General features: G+C 36.5%; 2 protein-coding genes across 3 annotated transcripts in view; both read right to left on the reverse strand.

Annotated features, from left to right (window-relative positions):
* The window catches only part of LOC142342594 (voltage-dependent calcium channel subunit alpha-2/delta-4-like), a 433,960-nt gene that overhangs the window by 50,396 nt on the left and 356,396 nt on the right, over positions 1 to 27,168 (reverse strand). The window lies entirely within an intron of this gene.
* The window catches only part of LOC142342595 (uncharacterized), a 51,007-nt gene continuing 30,090 nt past the window's right edge, over positions 6,252 to 27,168 (reverse strand). For both annotated transcript variants that reach the window (XM_075393977.1, XM_075393976.1), the window contains exons 8-9: positions 15,348 to 15,629; positions 6,252 to 6,503 (exon numbers count right to left, since the gene is read on the reverse strand). In XM_075393977.1, coding sequence (XP_075250092.1) covers positions 6,477 to 6,503; positions 15,348 to 15,629 — 309 coding nt within the window. In that variant the 3' untranslated portion in view covers positions 6,252 to 6,476. The remainder of the gene's footprint in view (positions 6,504 to 15,347; positions 15,630 to 27,168) is intronic.

Raw genomic sequence — 27,168 nt, forward strand, 5'->3', positions numbered from 1 at the left:
TATACTTCATATAAAACAATATATGATCTTTGGTTAACTGCAAAATTTTAACTTCTATAGAAATAGAAAATGAAAGCACTCGTGTACAAGTCAAGATTAAAAGCAGTGAAATTAGAAGTCAAATCGCCAGAGGTGAAAGAAAATCTCTTTCGAGGGAAATTTTGTTCAAACCCCATTTGTAGGAAATTTTTTTGCAGTTCATAACTGACAGTGTTTTGTTCCTTTGAGAGATCAAGTTGAAAAGAAATCTTAACGTTTGTTGACTTCTAATTAGCATCGCAAATTTTATATAAACTGAGAAGTGATCTCAAAAGTGACCGCACCTCAAGGCCAAAAAAACTGCAATTAGCGATTGTTTTAGCAGTCATTATAACAAACCCTTGAATGAATATTACCTAGACAGAACCTTAAAATTTATTTTTTACGAAAAATGTCAGAGGGAAAATATGTGGATAATTTAGAAAGATTTGGGACACAGTTTTGTTAAAATGATTGAAAAACTGAAAGTGCTTGTGTTTGTGTTGATGTTCTTGAAATTGTTTGGAAATTGCTACAAACAAATTCTGTGTGATCTTGTCAGCTATCAATGATTTCAACAATTAGGCATTCAAAAATTGCAGTATAGAGTAAGAAGTACAGAAGAGCGAACAAAAAGCTCAAAAAACAAAAGAAAATTTTGGTTTGTTCCTTCCCGGGTCGAAGTTTTGCGGTGAACTTTCGTAAGAAATGCGGTGAAATGCTGTGAAAGAAAAGAAATTCACCCCGTATTTCTTACATCTTTTTGCGGTGAATGCGTTGAATCGCGGCGAATTATTTATTTTCACCGCGTTCTCAGTTTTCATACAAAAATTTCTTCCCTACCCGGGTTAGAATTTCGCACCTCATGCATGCCTTCAGCTGCTTATTCCACTGCGCCAACTGTGACTTAGAAACATGAAATTTCTTGTGAACATAAATCAGATTGAGAAACGTTGGAAAGCAAATGCGGTGAGTTTTCGTAAGAAATTCGGTGAATTTCGCGGTGAATTTTTGTAAGAAATGCGGTGAAATGCGGTGAATTATTATTTTTTCACCGCATTCACCGCTTTCACCGCAATTGTTGCATTATTTAGCCACAGAGGTCGATGCGGTGAATTTTTGTAGGAAATGCGGTGAATTTTGCGGTGAGTTTTGTTAAGAAATGCGGTGAAATGCGGTGAAATACTTATTGACACCGCTTTCACCGCATTTCTTAACAAAATTCACCTCAAAATTCACCGCATTTCTTACAAAAACTCACCGTATCGACTTCTGTGGCTAATTAATGCAAGAAATGCGGTGAAAGTGGTGAATGCGGTGAAAAAAAAAAATTCACCGCATTTCACCGCATTTCTTACAAAAATTCACCGGATTCATCGCTTTTCTTACAAAAATTTACCCAAAAAACCTCGACCCGGGTTTTCAGAGGTTAGAACGCTTCGGAAGGCTCTGCTTGTTAGTAGCATTTTTTGCATAGGAAAAGTCAGTTATATTTTTGGTTTTCGAATGCATGGAAGGTTGACATCGGCTATAAATTTTGGGGACATTGAAAATGCCTGATTCTATTTCGTATGTACTTCGTTTAATGTCAGATTTAGTGACTTCATCAGCATTACATAACCTATATTCTGTTTTTCATCATAAGAAATTGTCTTTTTCTATTAGAAAATTAATGTTTTTGTTTGTACAATGTTCAAAAAATCCTCGAGTTTGAATAGAAGGCAAGGGGTTTTGAGCGAACCATAAAAATAAATTTTAGTGCAATTTTTTCCCTCCAAATTGAGTTTCCTTCCATTGTTGATAAATATGAAATTTTGTTTGTTTCAAAATTATCGGAAATATACCAAGGCGACGATTTTGATTCGTTTTTAATTTATTCTTACTTTGCAGAGTTAATATATAACAATGAGGAAAAATTACACAAATTGGTTTTATATAATGATAAGTAGACATGTAGAACGATAAGCTGCAGGGCTGACTGGTTTGACTGGTTATTTTGGTCCTTCCTGCTAATAAAACTATTTCATCAAAATCCCCCAGAGGATGGACACGAGCAAAGCTGTTTGTTTGATGCAAATTCAATTTCACCTCAAGAGAAAATTATTTCCGTTAAAATCTTACTGTTCTTCGTTGCATTCTTGCATTGTTACATTCTTGCGCGATCTTACATTTTTTGCATTCTTTTTTCCCGTGTAATTTTACTGGAAATGAGCGTTTTTTAGCCGCTTTTTTGCTACAATAACGGATAGCGACAACAGCTACAAAACAAGAAAACCACTTTTGGCGTAGACCACGTTTGAGAGAAGCCATCACCAGACCATCCAATCAGATGAGAGAAGAGGAAAAGGCTTTTCAAATTATATTTGCTTGCGAAAGAGATCATTGTGTTGGACATTCATGTTTAAAAACTAACAAAAAGTAAGGATGTGTCTAGGAAACCATACTATAACAAAAATCAATGAAGGATCCCCTCCGCACTCCGAACGAGAAAGAAGAGACAAAAATGAACAGATCAAATTTAAAGAAGAATGTTGAAAACCGTATTTTGTGTGACAATAAAACATAAAACTATTGTTCCAAAACAACTTCATGTAAGTTGTATCGAAACGTGGGACAGTTAGGTAGCCTTATGTCCAATTGCAGAAATCCGAACAGCAAAAATCGACAATTCAACTAAAATAGGTCTCTGAAGACTATTGATGTAACTTTTGGTCGATACGTAATTTTTGCAACAAAGCAATTTTGTCGATAAATAGTCGAAACATTTTTTATAACACAAATTACAGAATGAGAACTTACAGTTAGAGATTATTACAGAGAAGAATTTAAAGAGAAGAATTTACAGAGAAGAATTGACATATACAACCCTAGTTCAAAACAAATGCCAAATTTGAAAACATTTGCAAGAATTTCCTCGATAAAGCCATATTTGTAAAAATTTGCAAATTATCTCTCCGCGAGATCAAATTTGCAAAATTTTGCAAAATAATGTTAAGTTTGCAAAAATTTGCAAACGATGGGCCGAGTTCGTTCCGGTCGAGCTCTACTTAATTTAGGAATGTGTTTTATTTTCCTAGCCATTTCTCTGAGATTGCTTAAATTAATTGAAAAAAGCTTAAAGTACGCCTTGCAAACGATAAGTGTGCTCAAATCACCCTACAGGTCCAACTACTAACGATTAGGGACAAAAATATTCAGACGTGTCTGCAAATATTTGTAAAGTTAATGCATTATTTTACAAAATTCGCAAATTTCCTTATAAATATTTGCAAATTTAACATTAAGCTTAAACAAGGGAAGGGGAACTTACAGAGAAGAAAACATATACAAATTGGATCACAAGACGAAGCCAGGACTCTTAAGTGAAGCTCTGGATCAGCTCGGCAAGTTAAAATTATTGGTGTTCAAAACCAACAGCAGAAGACTCCAACTCAGTTTTAAGGACAAAGTTTTAGTGCAATCAACGCCTCAAAACGGACTAATAATGCGTACAGCTTTCAAGAGACATTTATTTTGATAGATCTGTAACATGAAAACTTGGAATTAATTTTCTCTAAGAAAACAGAGGAAAAATATATCTACTTATTATGAATTGTGCTGATAAAATAACTCAATTTATCAGCTCTTAATTAAACAAGGAATTGTCTATGATGTCAAATTCACGGAAACCTCAATAACAGTAATTTTTCGCCAAGTGGCCTGAACCGTTTAAAGGAAACATAATCCAAATTGAAAGAGCAAGTTTAAAGTGTCAATGTGATCAATACCTCTCAATGGACTGATGATTTGTCAAATTTTCAACAGACTATTGTTATGATAGACCTGGAATTTATTAAAAAACATTAAAGACAGGTTTAAATAAAAAAAGGAGGAAAAACATTTTTTTTATCCCTTCATGTGATTAAAAACAGGTTGATTTATCAATCTGCTGTTTCCAATGAATTGTATGTGACGCCAACCTCTGATTAACTTCAACTTCATTTATAGAAAGAAGAGTGTCTTCATTTGACCTCAAACAAAAAAGATGAAATTTATAGAAAGCGAGTCATCCGGCAAACAATGTTCTGCATTTGATTGAACATATTTTAATTTCTCATTCAATAACAGTGGAAAAGAAAACCCATACTAACCTCTGTGCTACGCGTCAGTTAATTTTGCTTGCTGCAATGGATTTTATATTAGCAACTTCGGAGCACTAGAGATCAATCAAAAATGATGAACGAAAGCGTAAAAAAGTCACTGGAGAGGTCAAAGAATGTTCTAGAAGAAAAATGCAAAATTGCCAAGCGAAAGATTTGCATAAAAAAAGACACACACGTTAACAATAATTGCTATGAATTGCGTTCAAGAGCAATTAAAAAGATCTGAAATTCATAGGAGCAATGATGAAGATTCAATGAAGCATACAACCTTGCGTACTCAAAAATTGTGTAAAGGCATATATCTAGAAATAATTTCATTTTTCGCTCTGAACCTTAAAAGAAAATTGAAAGCACGTAAACAAACATAGAAGAGCACTAATGATTGACAATCCAACAAAAAACGAATAGATGAGAAATTTGACAGAATTGATAAACATTTCAAATAATGTTAGAGATCGATTTTTTAAGAATCATTCGCTGAAGCAAGTCTTAATAAAGACGAAAATCAGTAAACTGGAAGCCGGATGAAGATTAAGAGTGGTTTTAAAGTGACAGAAACTACAAATTGAATAATTGATAAATTCTTTTATTTTTTGGAACAAACTGACGCCAAAGTCAAAAAGCTTATTGGCTGCGAAAAGAAGACTATGAAAAGATGTATTTATAATTTTCAGAAAACCTTTGAGACTTGTCTCCCGTTTACGGACATCATGAATACTATATGGCCTTTGAGGGGAAGCAAAGCAGGATATTTACTTTAAAAAAGTACCCATATCCGTAGATGATATAAAGAACTGAAATTCGTCGGAGCAATGATGACGATTCAAAGAAGCGTATAAACTTGCGTACCCAAAATTTTTGTAAAGGAGTAGATCTATAAAAATTTTCATTTTTTTCTCTGAACCTAAAAAGAAAATTGAAAGCATAAACAAACATAGAAGAGCACTAATGATTGACAAATGATTGAACAAACTGATGCCAAAGTCAATAAGCTTATTCGCTTCGAAAAGAAGACTATGAAAAAGTGTATTTGTTTTTCTCTTTCTTGGAAAATTTTGAATCTTTTTTTTTCCCGAAAACCTTGGAAAATTGTCTCCCGTTGACGGGCATCAAGAACACTGTATGGCAAGAAAATGAAACATAGTTCAGGCATAAATTAAAGAGCAAATACTAAATCAAAAACAAATGCATCGATTCAAGAGAAACTGTTACCTTATTTTGAAAAAAAAATGCGTCAATTCAAAAGAAACTCTTAGAGGCTTATAAAGAAACTGTAATGAATAAAACTATGAACAACTAGAAATTATTCATTTTGTCTGACAGTTTTTGCCAAAAATCAAGTAAAAGGCGGTGATAACCGGAGTCAAGTTACCGCATATAGTACTCAATAACTTTCCCAATCTACAATAAAAGCAGTCGAGAAGAAAATTGCACTTAAGACATTGAAATAAATCTAATTGGTTCCAAAATTTGACCTTCAATTGTGATCGAGTTCTTCAAAAAAGACCTGGTGCCAATACAACCTAAATTCTTCTGCACGCAAAAAAGATTTTCCAGAAAATCAAGTGATGCGATGAATTGCTTCACTGTGCTTACTTTTGCAATTGTACAACATCCATCGCACACTTACAAGCACGCACACACAAACACGTGCCCAAGCACAAACACATACAAATGATCTCATAATCTTGCAGAATCACAATCTCTCACTCTCTCACACAGACAAGCGGAAAATCTTGCCAAGATCTTGCCATGTTACATGGCAAGACAATATCAAGATATGTGAGAACTTGCAAGATTTTTGCATGGGTGTCAAGAAACAAGATCTTGGCAAGATTTCCAAGAAAGATTAACAATGACATGGCAAGACGTACCAAGTATCCACCAAAGTTCTCAACTCCAACAACAATTATGGAACGCCTTAAACGTGAGATTTTGCTTTATACGTTTCTGGCTCTTAAACGATATAGTTATATATTGATCACTGTGTAATACTCAAAATTTTAATAACTACTGGGTCAAGATTTGGCACTCAGTTCCTTCTAAAACACAACCAATTAGACGACTTTCAATATTTGAATTCTTGGTAGAAGTTGTTTCACAGAATGACGTGAAATGGAGGCGCTTTTCTCAGTTTCTCTGACAAGGCTAGTTTTTTATTGTTGTTGTTGTTGTTGTTGTTGTTGTTGCTGTTGTTGTTGTTGTTGTTGATGTTGTCGTTGTTGTTTACAGTATCATTCATTGAGTAAACAATTGTGCTTCTTGTTTCCTCCGCTTCATCTGAACCAGACTGCTTTTGATAATTTTCCGTTGCGTTCAAGTCCTCTCACCATTCAAGGTCACCTGGACAGGACAACCAAAACCAAATATGTCCTCAAATGCAAAAGATCAAAGGTTGTCTTTTCTCATACCGCAAAAACCTTTGTGAAAAATTTGAGAGAACAACCAAATGTAAATTGTACCTAAGATAAGCTTGACATAGATTGACAAGACGCTCTACATGTTAAACGTATACTTAACTAGAGCGATTAATCCTTGAGGAACAATAAGAAACAACACGATAATGATTAGAAAGCGATGCCCAAGCTCGAAAGCTTAAGACCAGATACTAAAATTGGTACCACACTACTCAGGTCGAAGTGCCCGGACAAAAGTGTCCTCTGCAGAGGACCCTTTTCGGGACGTGTATTTTGAGCACACAATGCGCAGGTGTTCGCTAGAAGATGGTCTGATCATGATCCGAGGAGGATTTCGAGCGGAGTTTAGCAATAAGGTTAAAAGCTGTGTCAACGCATAATAGACAGCGTCGAGCGCACGGAAGTCTGATCAGAGACTGCTAGGAGCGAATAATAAATGTTTTGCGCTGTTGCTCATTGTCTTCATTTAGAGGTGTTTTAATTTTTATAGGATGCAGTATTAGCAGAAAACAGCAAAAAAAATCAACTAATCAAAAAATCAGATCGTTTATCCAATCAAACAGAACACACTATCAATAAACAATAGACACTGTTAGTTGTCACATATTGATAACCAAACGCACAAAATATAAAAAACGAAAGCGAATCGTGTAAAAAGTAAGTGCTTACTCTGGTCAAAGATTGCTTCGGGCTCCATTTATTCTGGAAAATGATCTGAAAATTGTTTTGACAAGGTTTGCACTAACTTCCAGGATATGATCTGTAGCTTGTCTGATCACAGGTGGTCTCAAGTGTTCATCAAAATCTCACTGAGTGTTGGAGCGCACAATAGTCTGATTAGACGTGAATTTAGTCTAAGACGTTCCGATGAGAGAAATTTCTCCCCTAGAAACTGGTCTGAATAGTGGCATTTTTGCTCTGGGATAGTCTGATCAGAGGTCATCTGACTTGAACAAATGTCGGGACGATGGTCGGTATTTAGTGTGGGCCATGGTCGCACAATCGTCTGGACAATGGTCTGTAGGTTGTCGGAAAATATTTAGAAGATGGTCTGATCAGTAGCCTTTTTGTTCTGGGGATAGTCTGATCAGAGGTCATCTGAAGCGCACAATCGTCTGGGCCATGGTCGCACAATCGTCTGGACAATGGTCTGGAGGTGATGGGAAAATGTTTAGAAGATGGTCTGATCAGTGGTATTTTTGGTCTGGGGATAGTCTGATCAGAGGTCATCTGACGCGCACAATCGTCTGGACAATGGTCTGGGTTTCGTCTGGGCCATAGTTGCACAATCGTCTGGCAATGGTCTGATTTGGGTCTGATCAGAGATCAGTTCCGGATGGGAATGGTTTGATCAGAGACCATTTTGAGCGCACATTCAGCGCACACGGTGTTTTGAGCGCACATTAGTCTGATCAGAGGTCATTTTCGTCTGGGATGGTCTGATCAGAGGTTACTTTCGTCTGGCACGGTCTGATCAAAGGTCACTTCCGGATGGCACCTCAACCTGGGTAGGTGCGAATAATAAATTTTTTGCGCTGTTGCTCATTGTCTTCATCTAGAGGTGTTTTAATTTATAGAGGATGCAGTATTAGCAGAAAACAGCAAAAAAATAATCAAATAATCAAAAAATCAGATCGTATATTCAATCAAACAGAACACACTATCAATAAACAATGGATACTGTTAGCTGTCACATACTTTGATAATCTAAATATAAAAAACGCCAGTTTATCGTGTAAAATAATAATACTAAAAATTGTTGTTCCTGCGTTATCGCAGCGGAACAGCATTGGGCCTACAGTAGCCTGTTCTCAGCTGTCCTTTTCTTATTCTTCCCCACATTTCAGACTGTACCTTTTATGAGCGGCATGGCCCTTTTTGGTAACGATGGTCACTTTTGCGTCTGAAACTTTCACATGATACCATCATTTCAGTCAACATTGGCCAGGCTATGGTCATTTGAAGCTATGGTTAAGCAAGAGCTTATCCTCTCACAGACAGCTTATCGTGTGAAAAACATAGCTGGCAGAATGCCAGAAAATAGCCGCAATAGATTCGTAGATCGGCAGCCAAAAAACAGTAAAAGGACAGACCAAAAAATTTTGCCTTTTCGTTGAAGGCTGATCTGTTATATTTTGATTAAAGATCTGTATAAATTATTGCTGCCTCTATTAGCTGGTCTCAAAAAACCTTCATTTAGAGTGAAACACACCTATTTGACCTTATCTCTTTGAATTAAATTAAATAAAAGTCAATTTCAAAGTGAGGAAGTCATTTTTGTGAGTGAGGTAAGTCAAGTGTGACCAAAAATTTAATCACGCGCATAAACAAAAAATCTCGCTCCACTAAGAGCGAAAAATGACGTCACACATGCAATTCAGTTAAAATTGCATGAACGAATGAACAAAAAGTGGCTGTGACGTCATATGGTCGTAACAAAAATCATGACGACGAAATAAAAAAAACCAAGAGAAGGCCAATAATAGCCCCAGCTATCGCTGTGCGGCTATTAATAAATGAATAGTCGCTGGTCAAAGATTGCTTTGGGCTCCATTTATTGTGGAAAATGATCTGAAAATGGTTTTGACAAGGTTTGCACTAACTTCCAGGCTATGATCTGTAGCTTGTCTGATCACAGGTGGTCTCAAGTGTTCATCAAAATCTCACTGAGTGTTGGAGCGCACAATAGTCTGATTAGACGTGAATTTAGTCTAAGACGTTCCGATGAGAGAAATTTCTCCCCTAGAAACTGGTCTGAATAGTGGCATTTTTGCTCTGGGATAGTCTGATCAGAGGTCATCTGACTTGAACAAATGTCGGGACGATGGTCGGTATTTAGTGTGGGCCATGGTCGCACAATCGTCTGGACAATGGTCTGTAGGTTGTCGGAAAATATTTAGAAGATGGTCTGATCAGTGGCCTTTTTGTTCTGGGGATAGTCTGATTAGAGGTCATCTGAAGCGCACAATTGTCTGGGCCATGATCGCACAATCGTCTGGACAATGGTCTGGGTTTCGTCTGGGCCATAGTTGCACAATCGTCTGGCAATGGTCTGATTTGGGTCTGATCATAGATCAGTTCCGGATGGGAATGGTATGATCAGAGACCATTTTGAGCGCACATTCAGCGCACACGGTGGTTTGAGCGCACATTAGTCTAATCAGAGGTCATTTTCGTCTGGGATGGTCTGATCAGAGGTTACTTTCGTCTGGCACGGTCTGATCAGAGGTGACTTCCGGATGGCACCTCAACCTGGGTAGGTGCGAATAATAAATTTTTTGCGCTGTTGCTCATTGTCTTCATCTAGAGGTGTTTTAATTTATAGAGGATGCAGTATTAGCAGAAAACAGCAAAAAAATAATCAACTAATCAAAAAATCAGATCGTATATTCAATCAAACAGAACACACTATCAATAAACAATGGATACTGTTAGCTGTCACATACTTTGATAATCTAAATATAAAAAACGCCAGTTTATCGTGTAAAATAATAATACTAAAAATTGTTGTTCCTGCGTTATCGCAGCGGAACAGCATTAGGCCTACAGTAGCCTGTTCTCAGCTGTCCTTTTCTTATTCTTCCCCACATTTCAGACTGTACCTTTTATGAGCGGCATTGCCCTTTTTAGTAACGATGGTCACTTTTGCGTCTGAAACTTTCACATGGTACCATCATTTCAGTCAACATTGGCCAGGCTATGGTCATTTGAAGCTATGGTTAAGCAAGAGCTTATCCTCTCACAGACAGCTTATCGTGTGAAAAACATTGCCAGAAAATAGCCGCAATAGATTTGTATATCGGCAGCCAAAAAACAGTAAAAGGACAGACCAAAAAAAATTGCCTTTTAGTTGAAGGCTGATCTGTTATATTTTGATTAAAGATCTGTATAAATTATTGCTGCCTCTATTAGCTGGTCTCAAATAACCTTCATTTAGAGTTAAACACACCCATTTGACCTTATCTCTTTGAATTAAATTAAATAAAAGTCGATTTCAAAGTGAGGAAGTCATTTTTGTGAGTGAGGTAAGTCAAGTGTGACCAAAAATTTAATCACGCGCATAAACAAAAAATCTCGCTCCACTAAGAGCGAAAAATGACGTCACACATGCAATTCAGTTAAAATTGCATGAACGAATGAACAAAAAGTGGCTGTGACGTCATATGGTCGTAACAAAAATCATGACGACGAAATAAAAAAAACCAAGAGAAGGCCAATAATAGCCCCAGCTATCGCTGTGCGGCTATTAATAAATGATTAGTCGCTGGTCAAAGATTGCTTTGGGCTCCATTTATTCTGGAAAATGATCTGAAAATTGTTTTGACAAGGTTTGCACTAACTTCCAGGCTCTGATCTGTAGCTTGTCTGATCACAGGTGGTCTCAAGTGTTCATCAAAATCTCACTGAGTTTTGGAGCGCACAATAGTCTGATTAGACGTGAATTTAGCCTAAGACGTTCCGATGAGAACTGATTTGGGTCGGGACCTGAATGTGTGTATGCTTGCAAGTAAAAGATGTTGTTTCGAATTTATTAGCGGTCAGTTGTCACAGTCGTATTGCCTACTTATACCCCTAAGAATCTTGAAAGAAGCAATTTATTAGATTTGAGCAATGACCCTTTGTCTTAGAAATATCGGAGAGTTTTGTACGAAAGTGCTTTTTTGTCTGTAGCAAGGGTCAGAGCAACTTTTGTGTATAATACAAGTATGCACTTAATGTATTCACACGCTCTGAATGCATGGGAAAGAGCAGCTGAAAAACCTTAGATAATAATTCATTGAAATGCACCAAGACCGGATAAGATACGTGCTAATGTTTCGGCTCGTTTGTTTCTTGATTTCAGCGGATTCTTATAAAGTTCTTTTATAATCTACAATCAAATTAGTTGTCAAGGAGCTTAAAAAAGTGCCGCGGTGGCAGCAGAGATTGCAGAGACACTTCAGACTGCTTATCTAGACTGCGGCAAGGTAAGAAAATTATGAAACAAACACGAGTCAGACAACTTCAACAAACGATTTATTGGAATATTTCAGCGCTTTACAGCCTTTTCAAGTTTTACACAGTAAAAGACTTTGAGCTGCAATCTTTGACAAATCAGCGAATTTTTGCAAAGTTGTTACGTCCTTTTCAGACATTTATTTGAAGCGGGTGTCAAGGATACTGTGACGCCTCGTCAACTAAAGCCCGACATCACAACAATCATCATCAAATTGGACGGAAGTAGCTGACTTCCGAAAAACTGTAGCAAGCGAAACAAAACATAACTGAGTTGCATTATTACTCAAAAACCGTTCAAAGTCATAAGTTTTATTTAACCCTCTTACCATAATTCAATGACACCGATTCTGAAACGACTTAACGAAACACGCTCCTCTTAGAAATAATAACTGAAAGTAGCAATTAACATTGACAATATTTGAAAAAAAGATGAAAATAATACAATAGTTATACGCTATCTGAAGTACATGTACATCTGTATAGAAAATCACCGGGGGACTGTGGTCGACAATGCAAGAGATTGCAAGAGATTGTTGTTTTTTCAATTTGGGAAAGTTAAGCAACCAATACGAAAGAATTTTTGCAAAAAAAGGCCAGACACAAATTGTTCTACTGACTGTAATGATTAAGCAAGATAAGAAAAGCCACTGAAACTCAGAACAAGAATCATGTACTAGTCCTTAATTTTCGTAAAACGACATGGGAGATGGAGAGTAAGATAGATAATTTAGGTCAAGTTAGACAAGTTAATTAGGTGTTTGAAATAAGCGTTCTTTCGTAAAATGTTATTGTTTTGAAGGCGCCAGAGAGGTGATTTGAGTGATATATCCTAAACAAACAAATCAATGAACAAAAGCATATTGAGTTGTCGATATGTTTTGATTAATTACCAAAGCTGTATTTGCCTCAGGCCAAAGTCGAAATAAGGAATTTAAATTTAGAAGAAAACTAGAGATCGAAGATTTGAAGTGAACTAGATTCTTTGAACAGAATTGGAAATTCAAATTGAACTAAATGAAAGTGCGATTTACAATTTGCAAAATAATGGGCATTCCCAAACCTGTTACCCTCGACTTTTTAAGTTATGTTCATCATTGGAATTTGAAAATTTGTGGGGATTTTCCCCTGATGATTGTCCATATATAAAAGGGATGCGCGGCCGGTTACACCTTTTTGATCTGAGTTATTTAAATAGAGTTCTGTTGGTTTAGAGTAAATAAAAAGGCAATTTATCAGTTTTTCGAAATACCACCAAGCGGATGTTTCCCGCCCCCGCCCCCCATGAAGGTTATATTAAGCGGACGTTTACCAAATTTTATTGGCATGTACACCCAATGGTCCTCTCAGGCTGGTATACAATCCGGGCCAATCCCACCGCCCAACTCCAAGTTATTAGCACCGGAAGTGATGTGATTTGAAGGTTTTCGATATTTTGAGCGAAAAAAATGACTGTTCGAGTATGATATAAGAGTAACTAAGAGTTGCAATGGGTATTAATTCCAGAGTAATGTAGCAAGTGATCATGGGAAGGGTTTAGGAAGTTGTGGGAGAAATTTATTAGTATTTTGTAAAAAGAATAGGCAGTTTTCATTAAAAATAGTTAACACTGAAATTGAAATAGTAATTTCTCTAAAAGTTGAAGTCGGATTGACCTGAAATTTGGGGGATAGACTAATTTGGGTACGGGGAATCCTATTTTGAGGTCGGATTTGACCCCCACACCAACTTGCACGGAACTAGCGCACGCCCGTGCTGCGGAACGTAAAATTTGAATTGCGCGTGGAGTATTGGTAGTAGCCCTATGGTTTTTGGAGGGTTAGTGTAACTTTTCAAGGGCTTGATTGGTGATATTTTCATTCCCAAATTCCGACGGGAAGTCGGTGCTTCGGGTCGACCCGAGTGCCGAAATCAGAAATTGGCCTTTTTGAGCGGCCGAATGACTTTGAAATGGTATTAATATGATAACCTGAGACAGTTAGTGACAGAAAATACCCACCCCGGTCAATTTTGACAAACTGGGATTTTTCGGGTTTCGGCACCCACGACTCGTTAAAAATTTTCAAATTGCAAACGACTCGTAACGGCTGATTCGTTGGTCCTGAATCTTGGCAGGCAAGTTGGTGGCACCCTATAGTTACTAGAAAACTTTACCCGAAGACGTTTTGACCACTACTCCCCGAGACATAAAGTTTCGAAATTCGGGGTTTTCCGGGAGGTCGATGAAAAATGTGCGCATTCATTGCTCGTGTTCTAGTGGTAGTTAGGCAATGAAATTTTGTGAGTAGGTGCAACTATGAGAGAACTTTCCGCGACAATAGTTAGTTTGTCCTCACTTTATCCCTCACTTTGTTCTGGTGACCTTTGGGTGAGGCCTAGAGGTGAAATTTTGGGTTTTTAGGAAAATTAGACTTTTCAGCGTTTTTAACTGGGGAATTGCATGAGTTGTTGAGAAAGCTCAGAATAACAATTGCTCTTAGCTTTGGGGTTGAGTTTAGTTCTTTATTCAACACGTGATTTTTGACAGGGATTGATTGCAGCTAATTAATTTGATAGCGGAAATAGAGGTATAAGATCTTTTCAGAGCAACGTTCAGTGTTTACTAAGCAAGCACTGATTGACATGTCAAGCACAAATATGCGATAAAGCGGAGTGGGCTTGTTTACATGAGTCCAAAGGTCGTTTACTTAAGATAAGGAGAAAGTTGAACAATGATTGGTAGCATTTGAATGACAGAGCATAATTTGATAATGGTTTGTTTGCATTGCAAAAAAAGCCCTCCTACAGAATGTAATAGATTTAAAGTTAAAGTTGCAATGTTTACTTAAGAGAATGCGGTTTGTTTGCTTAAGATAAGAGCGTATTGGTTGAATATAAATTGAAGTGACACAGAAATTTTGAGAGAGAGAGAGACTTTGAAGATTTTGGGAGAACTTCAGAAATTTGGATTCGCACAAGTGAGAAAAAGCAGTTGGTTTAGTGGGACTAAACTTTAAAAGATGGTTTGAAAAGCAAGGAAGAGATTGAGATTGAGACTGAACTCTGGAAGTTTGTAATTGCAAAACCAGTTGGGATACTGTGAGCGTTTTTGATTTAGTTCATTTGGGAAGTGAACCACGGTTATTGCTATTATTATATTAATTACTATTATAAATTGTCTTGAATTTGTCTTTTCCATTGATGTGCAAGTAAGTCTCTTACCTTTGTTATCCATATAAGTAGAATTGATATTACGAGCCCCTTTGTGAATTAACTTTTTTCAAGACAATCTAATTTGCAACAGCATACAAGAGTGGAGGAGGGGAAATTGCGGAGTAACAAAGTAACGCTTGCTTCACCAATTCAAAACCTTTGGTTTATATTATTTGATCGATCATCTGGGCGACAGAGTCCCCTAACTGTTGAGCCTAGTTAAAAATTCAGAAGACGACAAATCTGACAGTTTTGTTTCAGCACCCCGTAAAAGCCCAACTGTCAAAACCCAAACTTATCTTAGAGGATAAGCAATTTTCGTGTTTGATTGAGGTTCTTAAGGTTTTCGTACATTTTTTGATACCGGAATTCCATAAAAAGATTCAAGGCAAACACTTTCAGCTCAAACAAGACTCATAAGCAACAGATATTTTATATTTTAGAGTAGTAGGAGCCGATCAAAAATCAGTACATAGCTTTGGTTTTTTTTGTTCAGTTTGAAAAAACACTAGTAAATGTCACCATATTTTGCAGATATGCATTGTGCACAAATCTCGAAAATTTTACTGAAAAAATAACTAACGTTTCCTTGTTCTCCTCTGCTGATTATCAGCTCTGCAGAGTCGATGCTCTGTCGCATAATATGGCTTTCGGAAGTGTAGGAGTAACACTGTTTCTCCTCGTCATCTTGCCATGGCCCGAGATCTGTGACGTCATTCACTTTGCTGTCGATATCTTGCGCAGATGACTCTTGTTCAGATGTGTTGTATGGTTCTTTGATCAATGTGGTCTGTATGGCTGCTTTCTTCTGTTTAAATGTTGACGTAATGTCATGAACGGGTTCGCACATCACGGGTTGTTCGACCTCAATTTTTCTGTTTCATTTTGGGGAAATTTTTCTACTACAATTATCGAGATAAGACTCGATGAAATGAACAAAAACACTGATCATGAGTAACAAGCAAAGACGCAGCCCAGCGTTTACTCATCCCAGGTCGAGGTTATCGTTTGTGCTCGTATATGACGCGGACCGTTTTTGAACGCACAGAGGGGGTATGGTGCGTTCAAACATACACAGGTGAGGAATTTTTTTGAACGAGCAACATAAACGCACCAAGTACTTAAGGTCGAGCCAAAGTCTGCCCCATAGACGAGCCAAAGACTGCCCCATAGACGCACCAACTCTGCAACACAGACGAGCTAAAAACTGTCCCACAGACGCACCACCTCTGCAACATAGACGAGCCACCTTCAGCTCCACAGACGAGCTAGAAACTTTATCATAGGCGAGCTAACGTCTGCATCATACACTTTTTTACATCATTTTTATAAAGTACTGTCGGAAAATTATCTCAAGTTGATTGAAAAAATCAACTTTTTGAGATTTTCCAGTATGTACTGGGTGTGTTCCCCTCCTCCTTCTCTCAACCGGGCTGGGGACCGGCTACTGCGGAGTTACAAACAAACAACTATAGGAGAATTGAGCAGAGCACTAGAAAAAAAACTAGGCTCGAAGAGCTCTATCCACAATAGATTGAAATACAAACTTTTTTTCTATGAAAGTTAGGCGGACCATTTTTTTTGCATTACAACCTAAATAGCACTGGTAGTCTGGGATATCAATTTGGTTCTTTTAAAACAACTCTAAGATCCGATAAAATTTAACTAGTTTTGAAAATATAATAAGCGAAAAAGCCGATATTTCCGATTGAAATACGAACTTTTTTTCTATGAAAGTTAGGCGGATAAATCTTTTTGCATTACAACCTAATTATTACTGGTAGCCTGGGATATCAATTTGGTTCACTTTAAACAATTCTAAGATCCGATAAAATTTAACTATTTTTTAAAATATAATAAGCGAAAAAGTATTTCCGATTGAAATACGAACTTTTTTTACCATGGAATTTAGGTTGATCTTTTTTTTGCATTACAAGCTAAATAGTACTGGTAGTCTGGGATACCAATTTGGTTCACTTTGAACAACTCCTTGATCCGATAAAATCTAACTATTTATTAAAATATAATAAGCGAAAAAGCCGATATTACCGATTGGAATATGAACTTTCTTTCTATAAAAGTTAGGCAGACCATTTTTTCCGCATTACAACCTATATAGTACTGGTAGTCTGGGATACCAATTTGGTTCACTTTGAACAACTCCTTGATCCGATAAAATTTAACTATTTTTTAAAATATAATTAGCGAAAAAGCCGATATTTCCGATTGGAATACGAACTCTTTTCTATGAAAGTTAGGCGGACCATTTTTTTTGCATTAAAAGCTAAATAGTACTGGTAGTCTGCGATACCAATTTGGTTCACTTTGAACAACTCCGTGATCCGATAAAATTTAACTGTTTTTTAAAATATAATAAGCGAAAAAGCCGATATTTCCGATTGGAATACGAACTTTTTTCTATGAAAGTTAGGCGGACCGTTCTTTTTGCATTATAACCTGAAAAGTACTGGTAGTCTGGGATAATATTTTGGTTCATTTTGAACAACTCCTTGATCAGATAAAAATTAACTATTTTATAAAATATAATAAGCGAAAAAGCCGATATTTCCGATTGGAATACGAATTTTTTTCTATAAAATTTAGGTGGACCATTCTTTTTGCATTACAACTTAAATAGTACTGGTAGTCTGGGATATCACTTTGGTTTACTTTGAACAACTCCTTGGCCCAATAAAAAAGACTTATTATTGAAATTACTTATTTGAAATAATCGCAAAATTCCGTATAAAAAACAAATTTTTTTCCTAGGCAATCTATACTAAAAATTCTTTTTGTCTCAGAGTCTAACTACCCTGGGGATACTCCATACCAAGTTTGGTTTGATTTGAACATTTCTAGAGCCGATAAAAAAGACCTATTTTTAAAATTCGCTAATCGCGAATTCCGCAAATTTCTTTATGAAAAAATAACTTTTTTCCTAGGCAAGCTATACCAAAAATTTTTGTTCGTATGCTCTATCTACACGGGGGATACTCCATACCCAGCTGGGTTTGATTTGAACAACTCTTTGACCCGATGAAGTTTCATATTTTTGAAAAAAGAATACGCGAATAAGTCGATATTTCCGACTGAAATACGAGTTTTCTTTCTTTGAAAGTTTGGCGGACCATTCTTTTCGCATTAAAGTTTAAACAGTACTGGTAATCTGGGATATCAATTTGTTTCCTTTTCAACAACTCTAAGATCCGATAAAATTTAAATATTTTCTAAGAAATAATAAGCGAAAAAGCCGATAGTTCCGATTGGAATACGAACTTTTTTCTATGAAAGTTAGGCGGACCATTCTTTTAGCATTACAACTTAAATAGTACTGGTAGTCTGGGATACCAATTTGGTTCATTTTGAACATCTCCTTGATCCGATGAAGTTTAACTATTTTCTAAAATATAATAAGCGAAAAAGCCGATATTTCCGATTGGAATACGAACTTTCTTATTATGGAAGTTAGATTGATCATTCTTTTTGCATTACAGCCTTAAAAATACTGGTAGTCTGAGATATCAATTTGGTTCACTTCAAACAACTCTAAGATCCGATAAAATTTAACTATTTTTTAAAATATAATAAGCGAAAAAGCCGATATTTCCGATTGGAATACGAACTTTTTTCTATGGAAGTTAGGCGGACCATTCTTTTTGCATTACAACTTAAATAGTACTGGTAGTCTGGGATACCAATTTGGTTCAATTTGAACAACTCCTTGATCCGATAAAATTTAACTATTTTTTAGAATATAATAAGCGAAAAAGCCGATATTTCCGATTGGAATACGAACTTTTTTTCTATGAAAGTTAGGCGGACCATTCATTTCACATTACAACCTAAATAGTACTGGTAGTCTGGGATACCAATTTGGTTCATTTTGAACAACTCCTTGATCCGATAAAATTTAATTTTTCTTTAAAATACAATAAGCGAAAATGCCGATATTTCCGATTGGAATACGAACTTTTTCTATGAAATTTAGGCGGACCATTCTTTTTGCATTGCAACCTAAATAGTACTGGTAGTCTGGGATACCAATTTGGTTCATTTGGAAAAATTCCTTGATCCGATAAAATTTAATTTTTCTTTAAAATATTGTAAGCGACAAAAAACCGATATTTCCGATTGAAATACGAACTTTTTTCTATGAAAGTTAGGCGGACCATTCTTTTCGCAATACAACCTAAATAGTACTGGTAGTCTGGGATATCAATTTGGTTCACTTTGAACAATTCTTTGACCTAATCAAAAAGACCTTTTTTTCAAAATTATTTTAAATTAACTATTCGAATTAATCGCAAGTTTCCGTATGAAAAACTAACTTTTTTCCGAGGCACTTTATACCAAAAATTTCTTTTGTTTTGAACTCTTATTATACGGGGGATAATCCATGCCACGTTCCTAGGCAAGCTCTACCAAAAATTATTCTTGTTTTACACTCTAACTGCACTGGTGATACTCCATACCGAGTTTGGTTTGATTTGAATAACTTCTTGACCCGATGAAAAAGACCTATTTTTAAAATTCTATTATCGCAATTTATTCGAAATAATTGCAAAATTCCGTATGAAAAGCTAACTTTTTTCCTAGGCAAGCCAATCAAAAAAAAATTCTTTTCGTTTTACATTCTAGATACCCATCGTATACTCCATACCAAGTTTGATTCACTTTGGACAACTCTAAGACCTAATCAAAAATACCTATTTTTAAAATTACTCATTTGAAATAATCGCAAAATTCCGTATGAAAAGCTAATTTTTTCCTAGGCAAGCCATTAAAAAAATTCTTTTTGTTTTACACTCTAGATACCCATGGTATACTCCATACCAAGTTTGATTCACTTCGGACAACTCTAAGACCTAATCAAAAAGACCAATTTTAAAAATACTTATTTGAAATAATCGCAAATTTCCGTATGAAGGGCTAACTTTTCTTCCTAGCAAGCTATAGCAGAAATTCTTTTTGTTTAACACTCTATATACCCATGGTATACTCCATACCAAGTTTGATTCACTTTGGACAACTCTAAGACGTAATCAAAAAGAACAATTTTAAAATTACTTATTTGAAATAATCGCAAATTTCCGTATGAAGAGCCAGCTTTTCTTCCTAGGCAAGCTATAGCAGAAATTATTTTTGTTTTACTCTCTAAATTCACATGGAATACTCCACACCAAGTTTGGTTCGATTTGGAAAACTCTTTGACCCGACTGAAAAGACATATTTTTAAAAAAACTCATTCAAAATTATTCGGAAATAATCGCAAATTTCCGTACGAAAAACTAACTTTTTTCTTACGCACGCTATAGCAAAAAGGTACACTATAGGTACACATGGGATAGTCCATACCGAATTTGGTTCACTTTGGACAACTCTATGACCTAAACAAAGAGACCTATTTTTAAAATTACTTATTTGAAATACTCGCAAATTTCCGTATGAAAAGCTAACTTTTTTCCTAGAAAAACTATAGCAAAAATTCTTTTTGTGTTACACTCTAGATACCCATGGTATACTCCATACCCAGTTTCGTTCGATTTGAACAACTCCTTGACTCGGACAAAAACACTATATTTAAAAATTAAATGTTCAAATTAATAGCAAATTTCCGTATGAAAAGCTAACTTTTTTCCTAGGCAAGCTATAGCTAAAATTCTTTTTGTCCAACACTCAAACCTTAGATTAGGGTTAACTGCAGAAGTTTTCAGACCAGGAAACTACCAGAAAACATAATTGATTATTAAAATCAATTAGTAAACAATGCTTGTTTTAAGGTATGATTGAATTTTTAATACAAGTAAAGCCATAAATTTAATCTACTCCGCACGATCAATGGGCTAAACAGAATAAGTACAATTGACCAATTTAATTTATCAGATAACATGTGCAAGCTCAATTAAATCATCCGAATTTAACGAAATCGTAATTTCAAAGCTATCGTCACTGGTCAAGTCTACCAACTCAATGTTCGCCTTCTCAAGCTTTTCGACTCTCTCGCTTAAAGCTTCGACTTTCTTTTTGAGTTCATTGACTTCCAATTTTAAACTTTCTTCATTTTCTACTCGGGCTTCTCTATTTTCTGCTGTTGACAAACCGGAACTCTTACAGATTACTCTTCCTGTTCTGGTTAGAACGATTTGTGTTTGCTGCATAATAACAACTTAAAAATTAGGACAAGAAATTCAGACAAGCAAGAGTAACAACAAAAATTTGTCTAAAAAATTAAAATACGAAATTCCAACTTTTCATCTGTTTCCTTGACAATAAAACCATAAGGCATGACATCGGGAATCCCTGGGTTTAGTTTGATCTTCTTCAAAATCTTGAATTGCTTCAACATAACCATTTTTTCTGGGCATGCAAAGAAGAAAAAAATTTCACCAAATACTAAATTCTCTCGATGAGTCGCAACGAAACAATCAGCAGAAGATCCTCTTCCATAAGCATCAGATGACAAGTTTAGATTTTCACGGTCTCTACAAAACACCCTACACTCAGGATAATTTTCTCGAAAATTCTGTACTGCTTCGGTTTCACTCAAGCTGTAGGAATCGTCGAACTTTGACTCTCGGAAATTCTCAAGCAAGCTCGATAAGCAATCATGTTTTGAGCCCATCTTGAGAACCAACTTAGCCCGAATAAACCGTTGGACAAGTAACTCACAGTGGTTCACAGTGCCAGTAAGAGGTGCAAGAAGAAGCCTATTAGCCGATTCAAACATAGCCGCTGAAGTCACGAAAAGCGGTCCAATATTTCTCGCCTGCCAGCTAAGATGACGAAGAAGATGAAACTTGATGGAAACCATTTTATTCATTTTTTCATGCATGCTTACATAGAATTCACACAACAATTTGTTGGTTTTTTTTGAATTTTCACTACAGTCAAGAATTGTCCGCAGAGCAAAGACAAGTTTATTCAAATCTTGTCTTTTACTGTTCTTGTCCTCTCCCAGCAAATAGGGTGACAAAAAAATTGAAGACAAGTATAGCAAAACTGTTTTGACTTCCTTCGGCTTAAAAGTGCTCAAAAGATCCAAACTACGAACAGTATTTTTCAACCCAATGGGTAAGATCAAATCTGACAACACTTTATTTAGTTCACTTTCATGCTCCGATTTCATCTGCTCGTAAAAAAAGGACAGCAGATCTTTACCAACACCAAGAAACAGCTGATGGATGGGATCAACTGGAGATGAAAGAGGTTGATTACGGATAACTGATAAAAGAACACTTCTTCCCTTAACACCTTGTTTTCGCTTCTCACAATCAACCTTTCTGCCATGCCTTGCACGGATCTCCTCAATGCTCACATTTTCTAGCTCAGTGATAATCAAAAGATGAGATTCAGGTGAGCGCATAACAAACTTCTCTGTATGCGGATAATGATGTGCACCACTAAATCGAACTCCACGCTGGGTACATAAGGCGCATCAGTAATAGCCGTTCAATTGCTTCACTTTTAGCAGCTTTGACTTTGCAACTAGTGGAAGGTCAGCCACCGCTGAAAACACTGGCCCGGCAGAGTAAAGTGGCAACTTGCAAACTAAAGCTTCATCCGTATTTATGATTAATCGTATTGTCAGGCCGCCATTTGACACTTTTAGCGCCGGCATGTGAATATCACTAGTAAAAGTTTTAATTTCAGCGTAGTTTAAATTTTTCTGCAGTGACTTTTGTACGATATCGAGAAGAAGAGATCTGAAATTGAGCAGAATAAGCTCTCCGTTATCTAGGTTTTTTTCATTCTGGTACTGCAGACAGAGTTTTTGCATGCGAGTTTTGACAGACCATGGCGGCAAGGATTGATTGGAAAAAATTTTTTAATCCCGTTTCAAAAGATCCGCTAATACAGAATCTGAGCCGTTGTGTTTAGAAACAATTGCTAATAAACTTGCCGCAAGATTAACAGGTTTAACCTCGAATACTTCAGTAATTCTTGTTCTCTGTCTAGTATCTGATTGCGATATGTTTTCCTGACTCGATCTCTCAGACGAAAATGAGTAATCTGAGTAATCATATAGCCTCTCCGACTCGCCAAACGATTCTTCTTCCTTGTGGAAACTTTGAGACTCTGACTCAAGAGAAGTATCAGGTTCAACTCCAGTTGCAGAAGCAGACTCAAAAAACATGTCACAAGCCGATGTTGATATACTTGTATTGTCAGAAATAACACCAGAGCATTAACTTTGCTCCTGGTCGTAAAAACTCATCATACTAGACAGTTGACTGACTCGTTCACCGGAGTAGCTAAATTTGAGTAGTGTTTTAATTTTTCTGCGTCTCTTAGGTGGCTGCACGCTAACTAGCATATCTCGAGGTATTCATCTACATGAGCTTCTTTGTAATCATACAATCAATTTCGGTTGCCATCGCCGAAATAAATTTTGCTGTAAAATGTGAGTAGCTCTTCTCCAAATTCAATTTTATGAAGGGCGCGAAGTCTCACGCACTCTCGTCCTCTGAAACCACCTGACATATAGTAGTCATAGTTTGGGCGACACGAATGGTTGGCCCGGCGAGCTACTCTCACTAAAAGCTTTTCTCCCTCCAACAGCGACTACTTGTCTAACTACTGTCCTTTCTTATTCTTACCAAGCAATCCAACAGTAGAGACAATTTCACCAGGCCGTATAACTTTACCTGCTCTGTTTACCAAACGAAAACCGACGAAATTGTCAGGCTCTATGCGGATGCCAGCTTCATATGCCGCAGAGTACATATCTTCAAAATCGTCAAACAGCTTTTACAATTTCTTATCTTTCTCTCGAATTGCGCTAATTTCTTCTTTAGACAAAAGTTTGGTCAGTTTTGAGGGCTCCGATTTCTTGTATCAATGTCATTCACTGACAATTGCCCCTCTACTTGTGCCAGCTTTTCGCAAAAATCAACTTCCTCTGAAGCAGTTTTAATTTGAAGTTGAGGCTTTTTCAGGTTCAAAAAGTCAAATACAAAATTTTCGAAACAAAACACGTTGACTGCAATTAAATGTTCACAAAATTATAGAACTCAATTTAACAAACTAATATGCCAAATCATTGGCAAAATCTCATGGAAAACCGCAAAAGACAGACTTGCAAAGTAGTAAGCTTTTTAAGAAAGTAGAACTTTCAGAACTCTAGATAACACCTATAACAAACAATTGCATTAAATTAGAAATTTCTTGTCATCATCTTGCAATATAAAACTGACTTTGACAAAATACAACGCTCACAAAAATTAGACTCAGTCTATGGCTGATACAAAGCAAAACTACTGCAAAATCTAGTCACTGTTTGTAGCTTCACTATTTTGCTATTTCCTCAGGTTAACAGGTTTCAAGCCTGCTCATGACGAGAACCCGAGTTGTCAGTTGTTCTTGAGTTCTGATTTTCAGATTCATTTGTCAACTCAGCTGTTGCTGAATTCCTGATAACTGACAACTGCTCACGTCCCGCCTGGTTTGCAGCACCTTTAGCTTTTTGAAAAGCAAGCCTTGGAGTAAAAGGATACTTCTGAGCGACAGTTTCTAAAATCACATGGGCAAATTCGTTTTCACCCGCCAAGATAATTAGCTAAGAAACGTTTTAAAAAACAAGTTAATAATCAGCTGGATCATGTCATCTATTTATGCAAACTAAATAGACCCAAAACAAATTTTTTCATTAAACAAAACTAAGAATGACCTTTGAACTTTAGAGTGAGCTCTGTTGGAGCTTCCTTTCTATTAGGAGAGTTGACACTGTCAATCATGTCAACTGTGAGGCCGTCAAGTCCGAAGATTTCTTTCCTAAGTCTCCATCCCAGTAGCGATGGGTGCGCGTCAGCACGAAACGTCATTAGATCCACGCCTTTCAACATCACACTTTTGATGTGGTAAAATTTAAGTAGATCAGGGTTTTCATCCACACTTTTGAAGCCCTGCTTCTGTACAAGTGAGAGCTCTTTCATGTCTTTTAGCTACAAAAGAACAATTTTTAGCAAAAAATTATAGTTTTTCCTATTTTCAGCATCACTTTAATCTTTGTTCCTAAGACTGACAAGAAAGTAGGCAAGCATTGATTGCTCTAGATTCAATAGTAAAGAGAACTGATATTTACCGCCTCTTCGCTCGATTCAAAAACTTTTCTTTTTTTCTTTGAAGATCTCTGTATGGATTGGGCTACTGCTACAGCTCTCTCCATTATGTGTTCGTGTTTCTCAGCAGAATTTAGAAACTCTTCGCGCACTGATTCTCTACTAAACAAGTTTAGTACTCTACTCAACTAATTTAAACAAGATTACGCATGAACACAATCAGGAGATAGGGTTCAATCATTATCACCCAATAAAACTACGTCAATCTCGAAAAATTTTGTTCGATGATTAAAACATTTCAAGATATTCAGCTGATCACTTAAGTAATTTGACACATTTTGCAACAGTTTAACAAAAAGACTGCAACCAAATGGAAGTAATAGGAACACTTAAAAAAATTCTTTATTTACCCTGCTGGTCGGAATATCCGGAGCAGTTTACACATTAGGTTGTTGCCGGAACAAAAGAAGATCACTTTCGTCATTTTGAGAAACCAGGTCAGCTAGGTCTGCGGTGTCTTCTTCAACTCGTTTTTTTTTCGTTCCCTTACAACCCCCCGGTTGCCTCTGTCCACCCTCTGACTGACATGAAATCGGAGTTGAAATTTGACTCAAAGTTTGCGATTGAAAGTCATTCTGACTTTTCATTGAGTTCCTATCTGCTGGCTCCTTACTTGAAGTTTGACTTGCATTATGTCCTTCAGAATACAAGTAGCGAAGCTCAAGACCCTTTGCAATTCTCTTTTCAGCGTCAGTTTTGAAACTGGAAGCCGCTTTCGCGTTACCTCTACCAAGTAAAGTGACATCACAAGGGAGACTTTTGAGGATAATTTGGAATTCATCACCAGACTTCAACTTCAGTTTATCGTCTATTATTGTTCCAAAAGGCCATTTATCACCTTCCAAGGAAGCCATTCCCACCTTCTTTTCATTAGTGAAAAAAAATCTAGTGTCTCTGTGCTCATAACGCAAGCTTCTAGTGACTTCAGTCTCAGGGTCCGTTTCAAAATATGGTTCTTTTGCAACTCTTCCAGAGCTTCGAGATTTTTGGGCCATAGCACTGAAAATGGAAATATCGGTTTAAATCTTGCTAATGAAATAAAACAACTCTAAAACCACCACTAACGAAACATGTCTAAACCTGATTCAAAACAAAGCCGCCGAGAACCGGTGCTTTCTACTCTAAACCTCGAAATGACTTGCAGGACAGGAAACTAAATTTCCGAATTTATAATTTTAACACTAAGCTAACACTCGAATCGTTAGATCTAAAAAACATCAAGCAAATGAAAGCTTTAACTTTTCAAACTGCATAAAAAACGCAAACAAACTAACTGACTTTTATCAAAGTACAGCCATATAACATAAAACCTAAAAAGTTAGCATTAAATGGAAACTTTAGGTTTTTCTTTCTATCATTTCTGAAAGTCAAAGAAAAGTATCAAAAAATGCGTTTAATCAACAAATAATTAGCACTCAAGTCCGAACAAAATTTTGGTTAAGGGAAACATCCTGAGGTATGTATCATTCGAACTATTTACACTATCAAAATCTAAAAACACTAGAATAAATAAAACAGTTACTGAGATGAGCCAAACGGGCGACAAACAGTAGAACTGAGACATAAAAAAGCAATCATCTAAGAGCTTTCTTTAGCGTTTTTCTGGTTTCTGTGCTCCTTTTTCTTCATTTTTGCCTCGTTACTGTATTTACCAATTTTCTCAAGTCGCTGCTTGACATTTAGACCTGTTTTATTCGAGGAATTTTTGGCTTGGCGTCTTGCATCGGAAAAAAACACTGATGGGAAACTTCCGCTGAACTGCCCCTTAAATCAAAACGTGTCTGATAGAAAAAATTTCTTAGTTATTCAGCTTTTAGCTAAACCGTACAATCTAACTGCTAAAAATTACGATAATTTAAAGGTTTGCGGTTTAGCGACGTCTGCCTATCTGTTACCTATGCAAAAGAAAACCCGCTCTTTAACCAGATTTTCCTAATTTTACGTGAATTTTGCAGTTAATGGTCTTTCTCAATTACCGAAAAAAATCAACAACTTATCCATCGAAACACACGTCCTCTTCAGTCCTTGTGCTTTTGTGGGCAGTATCATTTTTTACGCCAAACCAATTGCCCCAAAAATTCACTTTCGCAGTGCCAGGCCGTATTCCTATGGGTCGTGGCCAGAGTAAATCAGATCAAGATTTTTTCCATTTAAACCAAACTTAACAGGCGGTCTTGTCTCAACCTTACAATACACCGAAGCCTCAACAACTGAATCAGTTTCGTCTTCCTCATTATCACTCCTTTATTCATTGGACGAAGAACTTGTTTCAGTAGAATCAGTAAG

This window comes from Convolutriloba macropyga, chromosome 7, assembly GCF_964194025.1.
Source record: "Convolutriloba macropyga chromosome 7, txConMacr16.3, whole genome shotgun sequence".
Classification (NCBI taxonomy): Eukaryota; Metazoa; Xenacoelomorpha; order Acoela; family Convolutidae; genus Convolutriloba; species Convolutriloba macropyga.